Here is a 15,888-nt window from a genome sequence, read left to right as displayed (position 1 = left end):
CATCACACAGTGACTTTAATATGACGGTTCTACATCTGTGCTTATTCGCGACTTTTTGGAGAGCTGTAAGTATTTAATATTATAGGCCTAGCCTACATTTTTCCATATTACCATATAAAAATACTTTTAATAGATACCTTTCAGAATGTACTGAACTTGCCTATTCATTTTTTATGTCTTGATCAGATTTCTGCAAACAATTGCTGAGTTATGCGCATCTGTCAGAATACATTTATGGAAATATGTTTACAAAGACGTCCATGGTAAAAACGCTAAAGGAATCATATTGGAAGTTCCATCATAACATGGAATCTAGAATTCTTAAAAATAAAAAATAAACGTATGCTTTCTTTTCCACTATTTAGCAAAGTAGGAAAACTGTACCAACTGTTTAATTTTTATCCAAATACGCTTCATTTGATTGACTTCAAATGATAATAAAACACGTTTTCTTTCTTTTTTTGTCTAGAGTTTTATTTTTTTTAAAGGTGAACAAGTCACAAGTGTGACTTTATGTAATTCAGAATGGGGCAAGATGGGAAGCATTACTTCTTTGAAATCATTTTACGTTTTTGCATTACTTTACTGTAAAAGCTGGTATGAACCAATGACACCTACTACTGCAAACATCTTGTAATGTACTGTATATATGTAGAATATATGCTGCATGGTTAATGTGCCTTTTCTTTCTCTTTAGGTGCATGCTATCCATCCAGATTGTGCGATTATCTCCCAGCTTATCCAAGACCAAGAGATCTGCATCAAAAATAGGAAGAGTGAAATTAAGAACCAGTCCCAAAAAAAAGGTTGTACTTATGAAACATTACATTACACTATAGTGATATATGTATCATACTGATAAAAAATGCACTCTCTCTGTGTCTGTCTGTCTGTCTCTCTCTCTCTGTGTGTGTGTGTGTGTGTGTGTGTGTGTGTGTGTGTGTGTGTCAGCATGCAGCTGATGTGTTCATGCTTAGCTTGGCCTGGTTAACTAAAGATGAAATTACCATGCAGAAATGTAACCATGTTACTTTAATTGAATATAGTGAGGGAAATGAAGGAAACGGTTGTAAACTTAGCAGAACTACAGAATTTACCCACATTAGATCTGTGGTTTTTGAAGACAGAGCAATTCTGTAGTGTCATTTTAGCGGATTACTACTGAAGTGCTGTCCTTTTTTAAAAGGACTTTAATTGTTAAATAATACAGAAAGTCGGAAACAGTTAAGCACTGTGGGAAATATCCCCCAGAAAGCTCTTTAGACCAGTCAAGCATAATCTCTGAAGTGACTTGCAGAGTTATTAATTATTTGAAATGAGTTTCGATTGGGTTTCTGATTACGTTCATTCCTAAGACGTAAGTTCTATGAATAGAACTTGTTTAAATGAGATAAATGCAGACAGATGGTTCAACCCACAGGACATGTGATAATTATGTTATGTGGCAGCTTAAACCTCCGGAGATCTGTGTTCTTACAACTTGACAATGTGTGAGTTGTAAAGGAAATTGTGTGAAATTGTATTCTTGCTGTTTTCTGCAGCTCATGTTCATATATGCTTTATTATTTGAGCTTTCATCAAACAAGGTAAAATCAACAATATTGTTACCTATCTATGCAAGTCAAATTAGGACTCCATCCTGGTAAATAGAACATTTGCTGTTCCTTGTTTGAATTCAAACTAAATTCAGCAGGAGAGAAAAGCTTCACCTCCAGATTTAAGATAATAATAGTAATAATAAACAGTAATTGGAATGATTACAATTTAATCAAATGAATTACATCATTTGGACATTAATTAATCCCAATTAAACTTGAATATCAATATTTGCTGGGGGAAAACAAATCCAAATAAGTGTGCTGGGGGCTATTGTCACACGGCAAGCTCTTGTATTCAGTCTGCGGCATTTTTAAATTGCTGATCCATACACACAGACTGTCTGTCTGACCGACTTTGACCTGCAGACTTTAAAAGGACATGTCTTCCCCTCAGCGGCGGGAACATACAGAGACAAACCTGTCTATGTCTTTTAGGCGAAATGCAGTATTTCCTTAAAAAAATTAAGCTTACAAACATGGTTTTCCAGCCTGATGAGGCATAAGACCTTTATAAGATTGTATGAGGCCATAACATAACCCTGGAGGGATGCACTTTGCCTTTGTTAACAATGGTACACTGATCTAAAAAAACAACAAAACAAAACAAAAAACCTATAATCAAGCATCAAAAACTCATCTAACAAGCAATACAGAGCAGGACTCTCGAGGGGACTCTGGCTGGCAAACAAGAATGGAGGAAGCTGAGAGGCATTCACTGCCTAGGCACACAGGACAACCATGGCGTGAAGACAACCAAAGGTGAAGACTAACCTCTTGGCCACGGCAGGACTGACCGGGAAAACGTGTGTCTCAGGCCTGGCCTCCATGGCCGTGACTGATAGATCAGGTGGCAGGAGAGACTGGAGCAGAGGTAGCCAACATTGAGCTGTATGCAGCCCAGACACACATAATGGTGGCAATGTACAGGTACACCAGGACCACTGGACTTGGGACCACTGGAGTCGGGTCCTCCAGGACCATCGGACTTGGGACCACCGGAGTTAGGTACTGCAGGACCACTGGACTTGGGACCACCGGAGTCAGGTCCTCCAGTACCATTGGACTTGGGACCAACGGAGTCAGTTCCTCCAGGACCATCGGACTTGGCACCACTGGAGCCAGGTTCTCCAGGACCATCAGACTTGGGACCACCAGAGTCAGGTCCTCCAGTACCATTGGACTTGGGACCAATGGAGTCGGTTCCTCCAGGACCATCGGACTTGGAACAACTGGAGTCAGGTACTCCAGGACCATTGGACTTGGAACCACTGGAGCCAGGTAATCCAGGGCCATAAGACTTGGGACCACTGGAGCCAGGTACTCAAGGACCATAAGACTTGGGACCAATGGAGTCGGTTCCTCCAGGACCACTTGATTCGGGACCACCTAAGTCAGGTCCTCCAGGACCCCTGGATTGGGGGAGCAATAGGAGCCCTCCTTCTCCTGCGCTTGTGACGGCAAGGTGATAAATAGACAGCCACCACCTGGGAAGCTGCAATGCACTCCGCATCCTAGTAGAGTTCTGCAGTGGTCTCCGGTGCCTCAGGAGAAGCTGCAATGGGCTTGGGCACATCTTAGTGGGTGGCAGAGGAGGCGTACCGTTCTTCCGATTCCGGGTCATTGCAGGACTGGGGCTTCCACTTACTGAATGAGTAAAGGAGGGACAGTCAGTGTGGGAAGACCTCATGCTGATTGGGGACTGTGACTCCCCACTACAGTGTTAATGGCGCACAAAGTCCCAAAATGGCAGCCTTGTACACTTAATTGTCTAAAGAAATTGGATTCATAAAATTGAGAAAGCATCTTCCGATGCCACCATGTATATCTGCCAAGTGTCTGAAATCTGTTGAAGTCTTGCAATTGTACAAAGTTCATTTGCAAGGCAGCCATGCCCTTGATGTATTTTACCTTATGTTTTTCCCCCCTCTAAGTATTGGGATACCCTAAACTGAGTATAAAAAAATGAATGTTGCTATGAATAGCCTTTGAATTCTAGGTCACTCTGCAACAGAAGTTTTGAGTGTCTTAAAGATACTGTTATACTACAGCCTTTCACATTCTTTATTACTCTATTTGATTGTTCCAGGTTTACATCGTTTTAATAGACTGGATTTTTTATATGGCATGAATACATGTAGATATTGACTAGTGAACAGAAGCTTACTGACCTTTGAAAACTGGATGCATGTCTAGCTAATGAATATTCAGTGACATCATATTAAGGACACTAATAGTTGTCAAAAATGTCAGTATATGCCTTCAGGCAGCAAACAGAAAAAAAATGTTTTACATGCAGAAGGATGAGCAGTCAATAAGAGTTCATCCCATGCAACCACTGACCTGCACATGTTAGCTTAACAAAAGGCTGTTTTTAGACTTGGATATAAATTAACCCTGTCTATAAGATAACATGGGCTGACTGGGCTAGCTGGTGCTGCTCTGTTAATGTAGATGGATAAATCACTAGCTCACTTGAATCATTTTGTGTCAATCATACGTCCTGCAGTTTGGAAACTTCTGACTTTGGAAATATTGGTCAAGGGAAGGAGGAGTGATAGAATGAATTTAACATATACCGTATTGTCAACAGCTTTTGTTAGGGGGATTTTGACTATGTCATGACTGTTCCTGTGTGTGCCTCAGGTTGTGGGACGGATTGGGATGGGATCCGCTGCTGGCATACAGCCAATTCTGGACAGCTCATTAATGTGTCCTGTTCAGAAGTCTTCCAGCATATATCTAACACTAAAGGTCAGATCTATCTATCTATCTATCTATCTATCTATCTATCTATCTATCTATCTATCTATCTATCTATCTATCTATCTATCTATCTATCTATCTATCTATCTATCTATCTATCTATCATTTCTTGGGCTCTTTGTCTTTTCTGTCATTCTTTAACATCAGCTGGTGAGAGCTTCAGGCTCATTTCCCTTGAAAAGTTTGTCAAACAGCAGCAGATGATTTTTTTCTTCTAAAGGCTGGTGTGCAATAACCATAGCTGAAAGCTGTCATAGTTCTAGTTAGGGGTTGTAATATTGTACGGGTCAGTAGTCTTTAAAGTTACAGGGCTATGATTCGGTGAAATGTTGAATATGCAGACAGAAAGTCACAGAGCCCTTGAGAGATTGGGATTCAGCTTGAACTGCGATGACCTGTGTATATGCACTCAAGAATGGATTTTTGCAGCTGGTTAAATTTAGTTAATTAAATTTGCCAATGCAGCACAATTCATGAACATTTTTTCACAGCTTAATTTCATGGCATGCAATCAATTTAAATTCCTAAAATGGAAATTTACTTAATCCATTTGCATTGGGTCTACATGAATAATTTTTGTTGGCCATAACTGGATATATGGAAATAAAAGATGACAGAGATGTTGGGAAGATATTTAGTGCTCTATTAAATTAAAACAAGGTTATTTTATTTTTTGTTCTCAAAAAAAGAAAGTGCTTTATAAATAGCCAAAAATTTTAACAGGTCTCAGTTCTTTTCTTTTTCATTCTGTGTGAAAGGCATAACAAAACAAAACTGTTTACGTAGAACATAATCATAATCATAATTTGATTCGGACCGCAGACTCTGGTAAAATATAACACTTTGCCAGTGCGTTATAGATTCATCTGCAACAGTGTGGCAGCACTGAAAAGCTGTGAAGGAAACAAGATCGATCTTTGGATTTTAAAATCGATATCAACATCAAATGAGGATTGCGATGAATGTAAAAGTCGATCATTTTACCCAGCCCAATTTGACCTAGTCCTTATATAAGATTAATCTTTAACTATTGTCAGTGTTTCCTTCGCTGCTTGTCAGTGTTTAAATAAAAAAACATGTTGGGGATGTTTTATTTTTTTACATATATGATTGTCTCGTTCTGACAACAAACAATATGGCATTTTTATAATCCATAATTTCATCAAAATTCTCTTCAACAAGGTATTGTAACATCTGTTACTGCCACTCAATATTAAACATCCGGTGGTATATCACATCTGTGTGATTACTTTTCCCCTAAATCTGGAAATGTAGGATTAAATCTAGTCTGGTTTTGTAAATGTTTTAAATCCTCTAGGAGTGCTTACAGATCAGGATGTTCAGATGACAGTAGACACATCTGATCTTAATCAGGGCAGACACCATATTTCAAAATGAGGATGGGAGGAATAGAAGCAGTACAAATGTATAAAAGCCTTCTCTTACTTTGCGCCATGGTCTTGGAATAACTTTGAATAAAATTTGCTACATCTAACTAATCTAGTCCCATTAAATGAATTTAAGGCCATGCTAAAATGCCATATAACTAAAAAATGTAACTGCCATATGTGACCTGTTCCTTTTTATGTGTGACGCTTGTTTGTTTGTTGACTATGTTGTATTTTGTATTTAAACTGTAACTGGTGTGCCGTCTTGGCCAGGTCTCCCCTGAAAAAGAGATTTCAGTGTCAAGGGACTTCCTGGTTAAATAAAGGTTAAATAATAAAAATAAAAAAAATACAGACACACACACACACACCTTATTTCAAATGTTGTGTGTGTGTACATCTGTACTATATCTATGATACCTATCCTCATTTTGAAATATGGTGTCTGCCATATTAACACACACACACACTCACGTAAACATATACTCTATATATATTCTAACAAGGAAAAATTATAAGAACATGAACACTCTGGACAGTTGATGGGGCAGTGTTGCATTGTCATGAAAGTTTAAGCCTTGCCAATTTTAATATTCAAGCTCAAGAAGACGCGAAAGGGAACTCAATTGGTTACTCACGCTCTAAACATCTGCTTCACACGCAGAAATCCGCGTCTCAGACAGCGAGACATACTGAATCGAGCTCTCTTTCACATCTTTTTGTGCTTGAACAGACATATTCAAACAAAATATTGTCAAAATTACAATCTTTGTAAGTATCATTGTAAACTAGTCAGTTATGTCTTAAGTGAACGTAAACAGTTGAGAAATAAAACGCATGTGTAATAGTATATTTTATCTGTGCATTAGCTCTCGAAGTGACAAAAGCCTAATATTCCTGCTGCTGTTTAATTTTAATGTTAATCAAACAACAAAAGAGGTGGTGATGGCGCAGTGGATAAGTCACATGCCTTTGTTGTGAGAGACCCTGGGTTTGAATCCACTGTGAGACACCAATGTGTCCCTGAGCAAGACACTTAACCCCTAGTTGCTCCAGAGGTGTGCGACCTCTGACATATATAGCAATTGTAAGTAGCTTTGGATAAAAGCGTCAGATAAATGTAACACAACAATTGCTCTTAACTGAACAACTTTTGTACCTTTATTAAGGATTAATCAATGTTTCATGGCTGGTAAATAATATTTATGGCCGGTAAATTTTCTTAAATCATCTGCCTTTAGCCAGTGTGGCAAAAAGTTAGTGTGCGTGTATGTGTTTGTGTGTGTGTGTGTGTGGTCATAGCAAACCCTACATTATGGGGACAAAATGTCTCCACAAAGAAGTCAATATCTGAAATCCTTGCCCGTGTGAGGAAATTTTTGGTCCCCATGAGGAAAATAAATCAAACAGAATGGTATTTTTTGAAAATGTAAAAATGCGAAAGTTTTCTGTGAAGGTTGTGTTTAGGGGTAGGTTTAGAGTTCGGGGATAGAATATAGCCTACTGTTTGTAAGGTATATAAAAATCAATATGTCTATGGAAACTCCCCATATAACATAAAAACCCAACATGTGTCTGTGTGATTCCATGTTCTTATTCATTTCCAGCTTTATTGTATACCTTATGATTTGAAAGTATTTGCTGGTCGGACTCACACTGCTGTTCAGACGCTCTGGGTAAAGCAGGTGAAGCCGTGATGCACATATTGGGGCTGAAAAACACCTGTTTTGCACAGGAAAGCAACCAGCAGCAGGTTTTATCCCAGTTCTAGTGATCATGTTTTCCCCTAAGCATTCTCCAGGCTTCTGTAGGCATTTTTTGACGTGTTATGAAATGGGAATTGTGCTTTCTTCCCTCTGAAATGAGGGCTGATCAGCAGGAGTCTGTAACAACTCACGAACTTGAGACTTATTTAGCACTCATGCGTATGAGAGATTTTAATGACTATTCATTGTAATCAAGACAAAGGCCCTTTAACTGGGTTTCTTGAGCAATAAGTTTCAGTGAAATTTTACAAAGCCCCTCAGGGACAAATGGTGCTATTTAGTTATCTTTAAACCATAATTCTTTGCTGTCTGTTCGGCAGGTTTTATATACAGGAACTGCACGGCTCATGGCTGGAGTGACCCATATCCCCCATATGAAGAAGCCTGTGTATTTGAAGATGATTCAGAGTCGGGGACTGTGGTGAATATATTCCCATAATACATGCATGATTGACAGCAATGACCATAATTCTGAAAACATTAGCGGTGTGGAGTGTCTCAGGCTGATGAATGACTTCCGGTGCATGTATGTGTACTTGAACTTCCCATGATGACCACCAGTGGTCGCTGTGTTTTGTTTTTGCACAATGCTTTGACCTCCTGCTTTCTGTTCTTTTGTTTCCTGTTCTTCTTTTAGGATTATTTTAAAACTAAGCAGGTCATCGACCTTTTCATGCTGAAAAAAATACAACAACAGTAATTACACAGAATATACATAGTTGAATTTTTTGGGCTTTAAGATTTGGAAGGGCTTTCCTTCCCGATAGTTTTAATCAAAATCTAAGGTATTAGTTACTGACACATAATGAAATATAAATCTGGTGGAATAGTTTGACTTGATGCAGTTTGTCTATTGATGTAAATTCCTTTTCTCTCAGACTTGGCCTTTATTTTTCAGACAACTTACTTATCGACTTTGAAACAGCTGTACACTGCAGGATACGCAACATCGCTCATATCCCTCATTACAGCCGTTATCATATTCACATGCTTCAGGTAACACTTATTATCTTTATGATATACAAAACAAATTGTGATACACAAAATGGAATCAGGGTGAATTAAAATATCTGTAAATATTCAGTATGCAATCTTCAGAATAACATTAAATTGTATTAAATTATGTTTATAAGTACCCAACATGCTCTGTTCATTACAGGAAGTTTCACTGTACCAGAAACTACATACACATCAATCTGTTTGTTTCCTTCATCCTGCGGGCTAGTGCAGTCTTCATCAAAGACGCCGTTCTGTTCTCAGATGAAACTCAGGACCACTGTTTAATGTCCACGGTGAGTGAGAATGTCTCTGTACGATAAAGAATTCACAGGTTCACTTTCCTCTCAAAAAGTCACTTTGCATAAAAGCATCTGCTAAATGCATAAATGTGTAATTTTAATGTGAAGGATTAAACTATTATCCGGAAGAGAAATACCAATATACCAAGGCAAGATTATGATTCCTTTGAATTCCTGTACTCTCAAACTACTAATTGTACGATACTTGATTATTTTGCAGTAAACTTCATTTATATAGTTCATTTGTAATCAATTACATATAGTTTTTTATCGCACGTCATTGTTTCTGTTATTTAAGGGATGTGTAGCTTATTTAAAAAAAAACATTAAGTAGCCGACCCAGTCTTGTGTCTTTTACCATCAAATGTCTTGGAAGCTGGTTGGTTAAGTTGTAACTTTGTACAGAAGATACATTTTTTAATGTCTGTTGGAAATGAAAGGAACAGTTGTTCCTGATCTTTCATGCTCTGTAGGATAGACATTTGAATTTGAGTAATTTAATTAAATTATAAGACTTCACTTACATGAAATTGTTTTATTTTATAATTATTTATATACTATTATAGTTAAATGAAAAAAGTTCACTCAAGCTTATTCAGCTCAAAAAAACTGAGGTGCACAAGCTCAGATCAATGAGGCCTACGATCAATCAGCTCCAAATAGAAATACAAAACCTGAGCTTATTGAAAGAAAACAAGTTGATAAAAAGATTGAATACAATATTTGGCAATAACATAGCATAATGAAAGATTTATAAGCAATTATTTTAGCCTGGTAATTTTTGCCTGGGAACACCACAAGTGTCACAATTATGAATAAAACGTTTGAAAAGTTGTTAGATAGCAAAGTTAGCAAAGTTTTAAGCCCGCAGGTCGATAACTATAACGATAATGATAGAGATGTAGTTCTAAATATAAAAGAATAGCAGAGTTCCTACTACAACTAAAACGGCACAGAGAAACGATATCATTGGAATCACTTTCAGATTTTTTTTTTTCAGCTGATGAACGATAAAGGTTGACAGCCAATCAGAATCCATTCCACTGTGAAGTGTTCAAGTATTTAAAGTGGCAGACGACAAAACTGCAGTACGTTTAGATTAAACAGATCATTATCGTTCATTGGTGTGGACGCTAATGTAGTTATTGTTATGGTTTCCTTTATAGTTATCGTTCTTGGTGTGAACGGGCCTTTAGTCAACTGCTCTATCCAGGACAAAATGACTGGAAAACAACGCGCGGGTTATGTTTATTTTAAGTTAAATTTTTATTAATAATATTTCATTTTAGCTTTATTTCAATCACCAAAAACAGTTATTAGTTTAATTTTATTTAATCCTGCTATGAAAGCAAACCTTTTGATGTTTAAATGAGGATGATGTGTTTCAGTGCAGGACAGGTGAGGGTTGTGCTCTCATTCTGTACCTGTGTGTGTTGTTGTTCACAGATAGTGTGTAAGACGGCCGTAACTTTCTTCCAGTTCTGCATCCTTAGTAATTACTTCTGGCTGCTGGTGGAGGGCATGTACCTGCAGACGCTCCTCGCCCTCACCTTCGTCTCGCAGAGGAAGTACTTCTGGTGGTACATTCTGATAGGATGGGGTTGGTACATCCTGAAAAATGGCTTCCAGGAGAAAGCCTGTGTGTAATCAGATTAAAAAATCTCCGGCAGTCTGCCGGGATTTCAGTACTAGAGGAACTATACAAATTAGCAGTTTGTGTCTCCAGTGTTTGGGAAAGTTACTTTTAAAAGTAATGCGTAGTATTGTGTTAAGCTGAATTCACACTGTACAATTTATAATGTCAGACTGTATGAAAATGATCCCTGCTGTAAACTATGTCATCCTCTCAGTTGTCATTAAGGTCAGACACGGTAAAAACAGACGCATGCAAGAAGAATGTCCGAAGTTTTACATCATCAATCTGTGACACGTTCAGTGATGTGAGCTGCATTTAAATGCGGCATATCGGCTAGCAAACAAAAAAATCTCTAGCGTTAACTTTGACAAATTTATTTTTGATTTGATGGTTAGTTTGTCTGAGGCAAAATTTTATTACAATGGTCATTAATCGGCTGTCGGTAAACATGTCAAACTAACGATTAAAGACTTCAGGTTTTGGCTTAGGATCCTAGGAGTCTTTTAGGGGTCATAAAATTGTTCTCAGACAGCCAAATCGTGGCCAAAATTGTACAGTGTGAACCTGGCTTTACTCCCTAAAAAATAACTAATTAATGTTAGTTACTTTTTATGGAAAGTAATGTGTTACGTTACTTTTGTGTTATTTTTTCTTACCTGGGCTGGGCTTGCTTGTTTGTTTTTTAATTTAAAAAAAGTATTTTTTTTTGGCAAATGTAAAGGCACAAAAAATGAAATGAATGAGCCTCAGGCTGAAGGAAATGCAGATTCACAGCTGTACAGTAGAGGGCGCAATAGTGAGAATAGTTTGACACTTACTTCAGCAATAAAAAAATTTGATGTTTATTTAAAGTCATTTTTGCATATAGTATAATTGAATAGGATCATTGAAGTTCAACAGCAAAGACATTGGTCAATAAAGTGCGATTAAATACATAAAGTATTTTGAGTTTGAGGAATACTGAATCTGTTTTTGTGTATGTGCAGTATCAAATAAATACTAGATGCTTGAAAAAGTAATCTGATTGCATAACTCACATTCCCTCCAACACTGCGTCACATTATTGAGATCTGTTAAATCTGTTCTGAAACAAATGATATGTTAAAAACCTGCAGGTCGTTTTTCTGTGAATTTGGAGAAAGAACGCATTGTCTGTTTTTTTTTTTGTAGGCGTCCCATCAGTTGTGCTGATTGTGTGGGTGTTGACCAGACAATTCTTTGATAACAGAGGGTATGTCACATCTTCAACTTTAAAATGATCATGAAACTAAACAAAAATTACCCTATTTACTTTCTTAAAGCACTTTCCTGGTCTGATCATGAATTATTTATTGAAATGTTTGTCTTTAATATTTAATCAAACCCCCCCCCTCCCCCCCCACCCCCAAATACTACAAATACAGTATAATGTTACTACAATAAATAATTTTCTCATGTTTGCAGATGTTGGGATGACACCGATAATATGAACATCTGGTGGATCATTAAAGGACCGATCACAGCATCACTGTTTGTGAGTTATGATGTTGTTGTATGTCAGATTCTGAGATTGACAACATTTAGTTATATAACATTCATTCAAAGATATATATATATATATATATATATATGAAAATATACCTGCTCTACTGTTATTGTAGCTCTTTCTCTGTCTGACAGGCTAATATCATCATCTTCCTAAATGTGATTCGAATCTTGGTTGAGAAATTGAAAAGTCCTGGAGTTGGTGGGAATGACACGGGTCACTTCATGTGAGTCAAATAATAATGTGCAAGTAGTGCTGAAAAGGAACGTTTTGCCAGACCTGTAAATGGTTGGTAAATTGAGAACAAAAAACAGTCTTTTTTTCCTTTAAAATATTTGCTTTTTGTCAAACCAAATAGTTGTTTATTTTAGTCTTGCAGCAAACAGCATATAACATTATATCACTCAGAATTACTTACCAGACAGTTTTCTTGCCTTTCATCAAAACATAATGAGTGTAATCATAATTTTGTTAAACTGCAGAGAATATTTCAATACAGAATTTGCTGGAGTTATGCAAGTCAAATAAAAAAATTCAAATTTTCTTGGCAAAAAAAAGTGTTTGCCTAAAATGCACATTTAATGGGATTCTATATAGAGATTCCCATATTGAGGGATCTTATTCTATATAGAGTATGTGTGCTATAGGTTCTTGACTCAGTTTTAAAGAATACTTTATGCCAAAAAGGTTGCATATAAGGACAAACGACTTAAATGATTGCATAATACTGTCATGTTTAATGTGTTGTTTCAAAATTTTCTAGAATTAAAGTATTTTTACAAGCTGCTTAATTCCTAAAATTGAATCAAAATAAAAAACTAAATTAAAACTAAATCCATAAAATGATACCATGATTGAAACCCTAAAAGGTAAACATATTATGTATGGTGTTCCAGATGAAACCAGTTTAGAATCAAACAGATGGCACGTGTTAATGCGAGTGAAACGCATATCTTCATTTCTCTGCAAAATGTCTGTTCATTAGAATACGGCTTTACACGCTGCCAGGTCGTGCTTCATGCATGAATAATATTTGGCTTGACGGTTCATGCAAAGGTGAGTTTCTATTTAAGGCCCCGTTGTGTCTCAATACCTGTACCTCCTGATAATGTGATGTATATGCAAAGACGAAGAGAAATTGCATTTAGCCCATTATCCGGAGGCTTATTAGTTTCTGAAAGCTCAGATCCGTCTTTCAAATTTGATTATGTGTGATTTAACGTCATACTGGCACTGGGTTTGACCTTTCAACCTCAGCATTTATGAACGCACTAACTTTTGGTTATTCTCTATATCAAAATAAAGGGATGAGGCTTGGTTCAGGTGCGTTAGTAGTGTGTTGAAACTCGCAGTAATGGTAATGGGAGTGACAGTTCCCAAACACACTCGAAGCAGTTGACCAATCACAACACATTGGTCCAGCTGGCCAATCAAAGCACACTGCGCTTTTCAGAAGGAGGGGTTTCATAGAGACAGGAACTAAACAGAGCGTTACTGACAGACTGGGAAGAGAGGAGCTGCAACAATGTCAAATATGGGAAAATAATGAGTTTTTCAAGCATGAAAACCTATTCTACAGAGCCCAAAAACAAAATCAAGATTTGTAAAAAGAGCTTAATAATGCCTCTTTAATCTTTGCTGTAATGCATGTTACAAAATATGTAGTTTATACTGTAATATGTACTGTTATTAAATGAAATATATTACCAGTATGCTAAAGATGTTACACGCATAATACTGTACATCTAGTAGATGTGCCCTGAATTGTTTGTGTGATGGCATTAATATTGACTCATAGTTATCTTTGATCATCACACAGGAGACTGGCCAAGTCCACCTTGTTTCTGATTCCTCTGTTTGGGATGCACTACACTGTGTTTGCCTTTCTGCCGGAAAACACGGGTGAAATTATCCGGTTCTACATCGAACTCGGCTTGGGCTCCTTCCAAGTACAGATGATTTTTTTATTTAAGAGATGATCGGCTAAGTATTATTTTACAGATTCAATAATGTGGAAATGTCTGCTTTTATTCCTGAAAGTCTTTTCCCCCCCCCCTTCCCCCAGGGCTTTGTGGTGGCACTTCTTTATTGTTTTCTCAATGGAGAAGTAAGTATTCCCATAATGGAAAACTTCAACATGATATTGATCAAATACATATGGTATATAGATGTTTAGAAAATGTCTTTAAGATGTTTAAACTGACTTTTTAAAGATGTTTATCGGATGTTTGTACAATGCAGATGCTTTCTAGACCAAGTGCTCTTTATAAGACATCTTGGAGACGTAGGTTATGTGTGCTTTCTGGGCTATAATACAATATCGGCAATCACAGACATTCACATTCGGACAGGGTTTGATTTCTCAGAGGATCTTTGAGTTTACAGAAAAACGTTAGGTATTTTGCCCTGGAATTTTAAGTGAAGTTGTGTGAGAAAAACACTGACATGACAGATTCAGACGTGGTATTGAATCACGTACTCTATGAAATCCAGTCCGGTCCGAATAGGGCTTTTACTACACAACGCAATATTCTGTGAAATCTGTTAACTCTGATTGCCCAGATTTCTGCAATAAGTGTCGACTACTACAGACTAGAGGAGCATTAAGTGTGAGCAATACTTTCTCTCCTCCTTCAGGTACAGGCAGAGTTGAAGCGCAGGTTATGGACGTGGCGGACGCAGACTCATCTGAGCCCCAGTAAAAAGCGTCAGGTCACTGTTACTCAGATCATGATGCATGAGACTGCTCATCCACAGACTGACATCTGCAACGGCTACATCACGTCTGTGTGAACACACCTGGATGTTGCAGTTGGAACAACATGCTCAAGACTTCAAGAGCTTCCCGCTCAGCTCTGGAGAGTGGTCACACGAGACGGTCACATGAGAGGAAACAGGGACCCGTACGGCACATATCAAGGTCATGTTGAAAACGCCAGAGTTTTAAAACTACAACCAGATGTTAGAGTTTGTGACACAGCAAGTGTGTGGAGGTTTGATTTGATTGAGGAGCAGTTGATAATTCTTGTGGCCTGTTCCTGAGGGTGGCTTTTTTGGCAAATGGCTGATTAACATTTGAAAAATCGGATCTGTATTTGATTTTGGTATGCAAATGAGAATGACTATAAAATGTTAAGGATTTTTTATTTACATCCTCATTCCAAGTTAGATGAGCTAGATGGCGTAAAATGTAAACTGATAATAACACAATTCGTATTTATCAGTTTGGAGGCATTTCATTTTTACAGTTATTAATAAGCTATTTATTATTGCTGATGGCAGGATGTGCCATGACTTTAATGATACAGGTTTTTCTTACATGCCAATGCTTACTTATAGCTGTTTTTAACTTAAGAATTTTTTTGAAATTAACACTTCGTACATTGACAGAAACTGATAATAATAGTGCTTATCATCATACCAATGTATTTAAATGGTACTGTGGGATATAATATATTTTTTTTAAGTGTACACTTTTATTCCAAAGATTGGGGTCAGTACATTTTTTAAAGAAGTGTCCCCTGCTAACCAAGGCTGTCCTTGAAAAAAAAGGAAATATTGTGAAATATTATTGCAATTTTCTTTCTATTTAAATATATTTTCAAATGTAATTTAATACTGTGATGTCAACGCTGAATTATCAGCATTACTCCAGTCTTTAGTGTTACATGATCCTTTGGCTTACAGCACGCTGAGACAGCTTTTGTGGACAGCTCATGTTTTCACTGTGGGAACATGACTGTCGCAGTGTTGAGGGCGAGACTCGCCTTCGTTCGCGGAGAGCGAGTCCCCATTACCATGCCCCACCCTCGGGTGCTGTGTGGGATGGGTGACCGGAGGATAGTGTTGGATGTCCCGCCCGGTAACCATTCCCTGTGGGCTCCTCACTCCTCCCTTCCACTGCAACCACTGGA

At 37.5% G+C, this 15,888-nt stretch overlaps 1 protein-coding gene across 1 annotated transcript; it reads left to right on the top strand.

The window, feature by feature from the left end:
* Window positions 1-15,169, top strand: ghrhra (growth hormone releasing hormone receptor a). Its single transcript, XM_077222259.1, has 13 exons — window positions 1-65; window positions 698-806; window positions 4,242-4,349; window positions 7,836-7,936; window positions 8,414-8,511; window positions 8,675-8,807; window positions 10,260-10,413; window positions 11,620-11,680; window positions 11,893-11,962; window positions 12,109-12,200; window positions 13,794-13,923; window positions 14,040-14,081; window positions 14,612-15,169. The coding sequence occupies exons 1-13, from the start codon at window positions 21-23 to the stop codon at window positions 14,765-14,767; spliced, it is 1,299 nt and encodes a 432-aa protein (XP_077078374.1). The 5' UTR covers window positions 1-20; the 3' UTR covers window positions 14,768-15,169.
* The last annotated feature ends 719 nt before the right edge of the window (window positions 15,170-15,888 follow it).

This window comes from Siphateles boraxobius, unplaced genomic scaffold (assembly GCF_051911475.1).
Source record: "Siphateles boraxobius isolate OS27281-9 unplaced genomic scaffold, OSU_SipBor_1 86, whole genome shotgun sequence".
Lineage (NCBI taxonomy): Eukaryota > Metazoa > Chordata > Actinopteri > Cypriniformes > Leuciscidae > Siphateles > Siphateles boraxobius.
This window is presented reverse-complemented; position numbering and strand designations above follow the sequence as displayed.

What these genes read in the sequence shown, in the direction of transcription:
- ghrhra (XM_077222259.1), top strand. Translation starts at nt 21, where the DNA reads ATGACGGTTCTACATCTGTGCTTATTCGCGACTTTTTGGAGAGCT. An exon ending in GAACCAGTCCCAAAAAAAAG is followed by an intron (nt 807 to 4,241) that starts GTTGTACTTATG and finishes TGTGTGCCTCAG; the next exon opens with GTTGTGGGACGGATTGGGAT. An exon ending in ATTCAGAGTCGGGGACTGTG is followed by an intron (nt 7,937 to 8,413) that starts GTGAATATATTC and finishes TTTATTTTTCAG; the next exon opens with ACAACTTACTTATCGACTTT.